The sequence below is a fragment of the Diceros bicornis genome, chromosome 20 (assembly GCF_020826845.1).
Source record: "Diceros bicornis minor isolate mBicDic1 chromosome 20, mDicBic1.mat.cur, whole genome shotgun sequence".
Lineage (NCBI taxonomy): Eukaryota > Metazoa > Chordata > Mammalia > Perissodactyla > Rhinocerotidae > Diceros > Diceros bicornis.
In genome coordinates this window covers 32849729-32858844 of record NC_080759.1, presented here as the reverse complement: position 1 = coordinate 32858844, position 9116 = coordinate 32849729, and the positions used below count along the sequence as shown (strand labels likewise).

General features: G+C 33.2%; 1 protein-coding gene across 5 annotated transcripts in view; it reads right to left on the bottom strand.

Moving 5' to 3' along the window:
* Positions 1-2677: 2677 nt before the first annotated feature.
* The window catches only part of RANBP3L (RAN binding protein 3 like), a 47537-nt gene continuing 41098 nt past the window's right edge, over positions 2678-9116 (bottom strand). For all 5 annotated transcript variants that reach the window (XM_058563483.1, XM_058563485.1, XM_058563486.1 and 2 more), the window contains 3 exons: positions 7832-7974; positions 4655-4844; positions 2678-3018 (listed from right to left, as the gene is read on the bottom strand). In XM_058563483.1, coding sequence (XP_058419466.1) covers positions 2975-3018; positions 4655-4844; positions 7832-7974 — 377 coding nt within the window. In that variant the 3' untranslated portion in view covers positions 2678-2974. The remainder of the gene's footprint in view (positions 3019-4654; positions 4845-7831; positions 7975-9116) is intronic.

Here is a 9116-nt window from a genome sequence, read left to right as displayed (position 1 = left end):
AATGACACACAGATACTCGAAGACCTGTATAGAATATTAGACCCTGGGGACTGAGGGTTCCTGGCTTTGACAGTAATGGATGTAAAATAATATTTTAAGAGATCATTTTGATGGTCCATAATTAAGCTGCATAGATTGGTAAAGTCCTGTTGAAAGAAGAGAGTGTTTAGATTATCTTAAGATATATAATTAGATATAAAATGTATATCTAGTATATTTGGGGAATATTTATCTAAGTAAATTTTAATAAAAGAAGCTCTTATGAAAATCTAAGAAGTTGTATGCTTTGAAATCACCTACCTAATAACTTGTAAAAATGAATATCATTGTATGATTGCTCTCTTCACATTAAAGGGGGACAAAAGATATAGGAAAGCAAAAAGGATCCGGCTATAAAATGTTTCTATTTTTATTATCCCCCCAAAGTATTATTAAATATTTGCATAAAGATTATAGAGGAATAGTAGAGTGGACAGGAAGTGGGTTGAAAGTTGTAAGCTAAATATCATGTTTCTGTTGTTAGTAGCCATGACGTAATCTGGAAATTTTCGCTCTATGTCTCTCCACCTTCCTCATGTTCTATTTTGGTTCTGTTGCACTGGTATTTCTTTATAGCTCAGAAATTGAGGTGGTCTAATTTTTTTGTTTGGTATATGCAAAGAAGTACAAGGAAAATCACAGAAGGAAAGAATGAATTCAAATTATATTAAAATGTTTGAGGCATTGAGAAATTGCTTCATCTCCACCCTAAGGGCAAGAATGAACACGTCAAGAAGGTAAAGATCTCTGTTCTCTCCTTTACTTTAACAATTTAGTGCGATCACAATGTTCCGATATCAGCTAGGATCTTATGAGAAAAGAGAACCAGTTCTTTAAAATCCTCTCCAAATGTCTCCCTGTTTACATTATGCTTCTAATGAAATTTTTCCACTGTGTGTTTTCTGCATCAGAGTCACTCTTGAATTAAAAAAAGCAACCTTTAAACTTCTGTTTTTGCATTCTTTTTATTCTTCCTTTCATGCTAGAGCTCTTCTTTTCTCTGTTGTTTTCCTTCTCTCTACCTTTCCTCTCTTCCTCTCTCACATTAACTTTTTTTCTCTATTTCTTGATTCATTGCTTAACTGAGAAGTAAAGGACATTATTTACTATATTTCTTCTAGAGTCACTGGAAGAATCAATGGGCCTCTCTTAGTGCCTGACTTTTACTTAGTTACTGAATTATAGGGAAAGAGCAAAACTTTGAAGAATTAACATACTAACTAAATTATAATCTAAAAGAGTTCATTCAACTTTCATGTGCTGAACTAAACTTTCAAGCATTAGCTGAGGTTTAACAATAAGTACATAAATATAATTGCTTTTATTACTGTAAAAGGTATTGTAATGTAGTAATGTAACTTTAAAAACATATGTATTCATATGTATACGTCCAAATGAATACTGTTCTTCAAAGTAGCAGTTTGTAAAGTTAAACCACTATTCCAAATATGTTGTCATTGTTTAAAACGTTTTCAGAAATCATTTTGGAATTGTGAATCATCCCCTTGTTATGGACTGAATGTTTATGTTCTCCCCAAATTCCTATGGAGCCCTAACACCCAGTGTGATGGTATTTGGAGATGGGGCCTTAGGAGGTAATTAGGGTTAGATGAGGTTAAGAAGATAGGGCCCTGGTCTAATGGAATTAATGCCCTTGTGTGAAAGAGACACCAGAGAACCTGTTCTCCCCTCTCCCTGTGCTCCTACAAAGAAGAGGTCACGTGAGCACACAGTGAGATTGGTGGCCCCCTACAAGCCAAGAGAAGAGGCCTCTGAATGAAACCTACCTTGCCAGCACCTTGCTTTTGGACTTCCCAGCCTCCAGAACTGTGAGAAATAAATTTCTGTTGTTTAAGCCATCCAGTCTGTGGTATTTTGTTATGGCAGCCTGAACAGACTAAGATGCCTCTAATGGGGAATTGTTTAGGGGTCACAATCAAAATTCATTTTGAAGCCATGGGGTGATCAAACTGGATTGAAAAATGAAATATGGCTGTAAGTACTAATTTTCTTGTGTAACATGAATTGTCTCTGAAACAAGTCTCAGAAGAGTTGCATCAAAATTCTGTTGCATGTTTGTTGAAATTACTGTAATCTACCATAATAATGGCATTTATGAAAAAATTCACTTGACTATATATATATTTTTTTTAAAAAGGTGTCTATACAGCCACACCTACTAGAATATTAACGACAGTTTAATTGCATAAATAAAGCAAAGAACAAGCTAACATATTTCACTTTTTGTATACTTACTGTTTTGATACATAGGTAATGTATTTTGTTCATTCCTTCAACAACTATTGGATGCTGCGAGTCAAGCATATACAAGGTGCAATAGATACAAGTCCAAGAAATATTCTCTTTAAAGGAATTTATACCATGAATATATAATCTTATAGCATTAGAAAATCCAAAGGTTAAATGAAAATACACATTTCCCAGAAGAAAAACATGATTTAATGAAATGTTATCATGCAGTTACAGTGTTTTTCAAAGAAATGACTCTGGAAATTTTGTAAAATTTGTTTTATGGCCAATGTATGATTGAAAAAATAAATATTTTAGTTAGACATTTATCAAATCCAGCAATTTATAATTTTAACTATTGTATCCATCAATGTGATGAATAGTCCAAATTAGTTATCAAATCCTATTCTAAATTAACTTCTTCAAAAATGATAAATTTTGAACTTCTGGAGTCTATGTATTTCCTAAATTCTGTCATTTTCTCCACAATAATCAAAATGTAAAGCCTCAGAATTATTAGACTACATAAGAGAAAAATTTTAATTGCAACAAATTATATTTCTTGAACTTGTCTATAAAAACTCTTCAAGGAATGAATAGGATCCTCTCATTTAGTTGGGATGGTATAGTTTTCTCAGTAAGGTGGTCTTTCTGTAGATGTTGTCATGTTTATAGTGGGTAGCGCTCATGAACAGGCAACCGACTGTCTGTGGGTCCACCTAGAAGAATCTGATATAAATTTAAAATAATGTATAAAACAATATTATATTCAGATTAGATGTAATATTGAATACAACTGAACATGAATACCCATGAATATGCTTCCTAGTGAGGAAATTAAATATATAGAATCTGTATTTTAATAAGTGACATTTGAAAATGTTGCTAATTTTAAACATGACATTTTCAGATAATTAAAGCCTTCCTTAATTCACGGGCAACAAAGTTTAAAAAATTAGACTTTTTGTTGCTTCCATAACATTTTAGCATTTGTATGCAACACCGATTGGAGAAGGTACTAACTGAAAGGGGAAAAAATAGCAGGGAAAGGAGGGTTCATATGACTGGCATTTACTTTGCATTATTTCCATTGTTTCTCATTTTGTATGAAGATAGTTGCATATCACTCCTTTCCTAAAATAGAATATAATAGAATATAGATTCTATTCATAAACATATATCATTTGTTGATGAAAGAATTTTACCATTTAATCCTCACTGCAAGTTAACATTTTTAATGGATAGCAACTCATTTTCTAATATACCCCATTTTATTGTTGATGATATAAACAGTGTAATAATATAAAAGATAATTTTATTTAGATATTTCTTATATTTCAAGAAATAATAAACCATTTGTTTAATAGTAACAAGAAAAATCATATTGACGTAGTTCTCTGGCTCACTGAGTCAAGCAGTCTGTGATCCCAATCTGCATGTTGTGTGCATTTTTCTTCTTGATTACATTTTTAGTATTAAGCAAAGGAAGATATTTCATCAAGTTCTGCACATGTTCTTTATTAGATTCTTAAATTATGTATGTTTAAAATAGCTTTAAGACTTAAAATGATTAAAAGTTGGAAAATGGTTTGCTAACACATTATCTTTGTAAGCATATCACTCAGTGTTCTGTAGAGCAGAATTCAAGGCTAAATGAAACTATTTCTGAAAATACTTGGAGGACTTTATTAGAACAGCTACATCTATATAACAAAGCTGGGCTTATTATTTCCTTGACAATGTTTTTCTTTAAAAATAATGATGAACTTTAATTTTAAATCCCCTCATCAGGACAAGCACTGAAACCTAAAAAATCTGTTTACTGCTTGTCCCACTTCAACCTTGCTCAATTCATCAATCCTGATACAATAAAAGAAATACATTTTGCCGCAGGCAAAGAAAGTCCTGGAAAATAAAGCAGTCAGATTCCAAAAGGGAAAAAACAGGATTTTCAATGTTTCAAGCCAGATTTGCCTGTGGCTCTATTACAAATATTTACAATTTCTCCTATTATAGCCAATAATAGGAGAATGAGAACAAGTGAAGAGAAATATGAATAAATGGTTGTTTCAGGGTAGCAATGTAATACTTTAAATTGTAAATATGGTCTTTTATGCAATTTATATGCAAATGATATGCAGGCATTACGGTGAGGCTGACTTTTGGTAAAATCCTAATGAAGGCCACATATATTAGACAGTGATTTTCAGCCCCACTCCTCAAATCAGAACAGCTAGGGCTCTAACACCCTACCCACTTTAAACAGGTTTAAAAAACCATTTTTTAAAAATCTGTTTCATGTATTAGGATTGTGTGTAAGATTTCTTTCTTAAACCTCTGACCTAACAAAAGAAAAGTTATTTACCTGATCTATTTTTGGTGACTTGGATGAAATCATCCTCATCCTCATCACAGCTATCACAGTTTAATTGTTGGAAGACCGTTTCTGACTGGCTTTCAGCTTGATTTACATCTTTCTGCTTCTCGAAGCTTCGAAGTGCAACAAGACGATGATGTATTGCTGCATACAGATATCCTGTGTCTTTGGCACTGGCCTGCATGAGGAAAATTAAGCTAACAATATAACTAACTTAATAATAGCCACATTTTACAGATTTGTAATCTTTCACTATTAATAAGGAAGGAATTATGTATCATAAATCTAGAATGTAAATAACCCTAAAAACTAAAGAGTAAAGAGCCAATTCCTCTTGAACCAAATTGAATCCTAAAGTGGATAATTTTATAAGTGGCTCAATTTGTGCATTTTAAACTGAGAAAATGAAATTTTCTGATTAAATGAAATGTGATTTAAAATTTCTATTCGAATTCAAGTTGAAGACCCTCCTTCCTCCACTATTGTAGACAATTGTAGGGTTAAAGGGAGCAAGGAGTTCCATTTCCCTTACATCACTTTACTTAGACATCCCCTGCAAGCTGCATAGCTCTGTGGAATAGCAGAGTTCATTTGAGCAGTCTGTGACATACCTAAACACATCAGAAGTCCTTGCTTTCAATACTTTTCTATTTTTATGATTGCTATTAATGTAAAAACTGATGGCAACAATTACATTGGTACAACATTTACTGTTATTATATTCTTCTTAAAAATTAAGTTGTTAAAATAAAACCAAGGTTAATTATTTATTGCATTTATGTTAGCAAAAGCACATAGCACAGGTATTCAGTATACACTTGTTTCCCTCTTCCCTTTACAGATGAGGTAATTATCACTCAGAAAGGTACAATGACTTGTCTGAGTTTACATAGGAGGTTGGCAAACTGACTGGAACCTGAATCCCAGGGTTTCCGTCATCAAAGTCAGTGTTCTTTAAGGTAACATGGCAGTAGTTTACATATTTGTATCTTTTCACAATTTCAAAGAAAATCTGGAAAAATTTTTCTTTTTGCTGATCCTCCAGAGAGCTATCAAATGTTTCAAAGCCAAGAACTGAGTTCAACTAGCTGCATGCCAACTTTTTGGGAGAAGGGGCTTAAATTATATTTTTTTATTTGCATGTTCTTGAGTTGCCTTAATTACTTTTGGGGGAAAAATAACTATAAGTTAAATAAAATATTTTTGTTTCTCATATTGTGTTAGATATTACATAGTAGGTGTTGAGTAAATATTTGTTGACTCTTGAATAATTTAATTTTTTATGTTATGTGCAAAGGTGCAATTTTTTTAGTAAGTTAATAACAAATTTGAAAGAGTATTTGTAATTGAAATATGAATATTATTCAACTACCTTGACTTTCTTACATTAGATTTTAAATATGCCTTTCACTAGTCAGTAGATTTCCCTTTGACAAATTCATTCAGATGTTTTCATTCAAGAAATTCAGAACAAGAAGTTAAAAATAAAATCACGATATATTTTCTGAATAACAAACTTGCAGTGCTTAAAAACATTGTAATTCCCAGGAATTACCAAAGGAAAATGCTGGTGAGAATGAAAATTGGTTCAGTCTATCTGGAGAGAAATTTGTCAAGACAAGTCAAAACCTTTCTGCAAGAAAATTAACATGTATATACAGAGGGAATTCCTTTCAGCTTCCCTACAGAATTTATAATAATGAACACAGTAAAGTACATATTTAACAAAGTGAGATTGATGGAATAAATTATGGTACTTGACAGAATAGAATTATTTTCACCTATTAAAAGATTTTTTTAAGAATGAACTATTATTTAATGACAAAAACACCCATTTTCATTGATAAGTGAAAAGAAGGTTATATATGTGTATTTCACAATCAAATATTGGCAATCTAATCTTCTCAACTACTTTATAAAGTATATTATTATTATTTTCCTTTGGCAGATGAGTAAAATCAGGTTGAGGAAGGTTAAATAACATGCCTGAAGGTCATACAGTGTGTACAGTATGGCACGTATATATATGTACACACACACACACACACACATATATATACTAAAATATAGTATAAAACCAAAATGCTAATAGTGACATTTGGGAGTGGAATTTGGGTAATTTTTATTGTATTTCACTTGCTAATCTCTAAAAAGTATCCTACAATTTAAAAAGTCAGCATGGGTCAGATATCGAGCAGCAGAATCTAGTCATAGTTAACAGTCTCAGTATCAGTCTTAGGCAGGCTGCTTTACCCACTCAAAGCCAAGGGGATCTGGCCTGGCAGAGTATCAAGTATTATCTCCCTAAATGGTAAACAGGGTTTGGGCATCATTTTACTCTAACATCTTAATACTCAACATCACTTACACCTAACAGTGCATTTACTGGTAGTTAATAAAACCTTTGGTTTTTCACCAATGGGCACTTGCCAACTTTTCTTTCCATTACTATATGAAAGCCAATTTACTTGTATTGTCACCTTGTGCCTGAGTCACCTGGGTATTCAGTCTCCTCCAGTCTTCTGGGTCTCTGCTCATAGAGGAAACTCAGCCATTTTTCTGACCTGATTCCTACCAGCTCTCTCTCTAGTGCCTGGATCTTGTATTTGAGGTCAAGCATTCCCGCTGCCGGGAACAGCTAAAGCTGTACTCCCATCCTGTTACCTTGGAAACTGACTCATGTCCAGAATTGGAATTTGCTGCTGGACTGGGTTGTTTTAATTTGCTAGCCCTGTATTTTTCCATTTCTCACAGGTTCCTTTCCAACGATCCCAAAGCCGTCTTAATTTCAGGATGCAGTATAAACATCAGGCTGTGGATTCTGCTGGCCTCCTAGGAGCCAATCTTGACAATAGGCCCTTTGGTAACTCAGTAAGATTGTTGACATAATTTCAACAGTAAAGAAAAATGCAGAGATTTGACAGCATATATCAATACAAATGTCCTGAGACAGGTACCAATTTATTACTATAGATTTTGGTGTTAATCTCTAAATTTCATATAAAATTTAGGTCTTATAGTAGACTGTAAACAATCATACTGAATGGCTGATTTTTTTGCCAATGGTATAGGTTATTATAATAAAATTAAAAAAAAACAAATTAGTAATTGCAGAGATCTGTAAATATAGTAGGGTAATCCTCTATCACTGAAATTGTCACTTACCTGAATTAAAAACACTTTGATGCTACAGTCTTCTAAATCAGTAGCTGTTATTCGTAAATTTTTGTGGTTTGCTCTTTGAATCTCCATTTGTGCCCAGAGTTTGCTGTTGAGAATCAGCCTCAGGCTGCCTTGATTGCGCATAACTAAAACAGGAAGGTAAACATATTAGACTACAGAATAGTGGATTCTTAGCCTTCCAGGGGAATGTACCATTTTTGTTTTTTCTGTTTTTTGTTTAAAGGAAACCTCTCCTTTTATTTTATTCCATTATATTTTTTTTGTGAGGAAGATCAGCCCTGAGCTAACATCCATGCTAATCCTCCTCTTTTTGCTGAGGAAGACCAGCTCTGCGCTAACATCTATTGCCAATCCTCCTCATTTTTTCCCCCACAGCCCCAGTAGATAGTAGTATGTCATAGTTGCACGTCCTTCTAGTTGCTGTATGTGGGACTCGGCCTCAGCATGGCCAGAGAAGTGGTACGTCGGTGCATGCCCGGGATCCGAACCTGGGCCGCCAGTAGCAGGGCGCACGCACTTAACTGCTAAGCCACAGGGGCCGGCCTGGGAATGTACCATTTTTGAAAGCAAAGTAAATCTTGTAGTTGTTTTTCAGACTGTATTTTCACTATAAATTGTAACTTGACTAGATTATAATTTGGTTTTCAAATTGGGCTTTATTATTTTAGAGACTTTTTTAGCTTAAATGCTGGAGTTACATATTTTTACTATAATATTAAAAAATGGATGAAATTTTAGAACTCTTTTGAGGACCTAGTGGTCTGAAGAATATTTATCCAAGAATTGTTTACAATGGAGAAAACTGAAAATCTTTAAACATTCAAAAAATGGAATTAGTTAAATAAATGATGGTACAGCTATTCAAGATATTATGAACCCATTAAGATTATTGAAGAAAGGTAAATATTGATGTAGAAAGGTGGTCATGATATATTACATAAAAGAAAAAATCAATTACAAAGCAATATAAATACCATGAATCACAAATTTTTCAATATACGTATACATTTATGTATAAAGAACAAAGTCCAGAAGAATATATTCTGTTAACCGAGGCTATCACAGGAAAACAGGCCTATGAATGATTTTAATTTTTTTCCCTTTGTTGATCCATATTTTGCGTCCTCTATAATGAACATGGATTACCTGTATGATACTAAGAAAAGTTGTTTTGTGCTTTTATTGGCCGGCGGTGGAAGGAGTGGAATTAAACCAGAGTAGAAAACAACTAGCACATGCCTTGGGAATACTTGGTTGGGTTATTTAG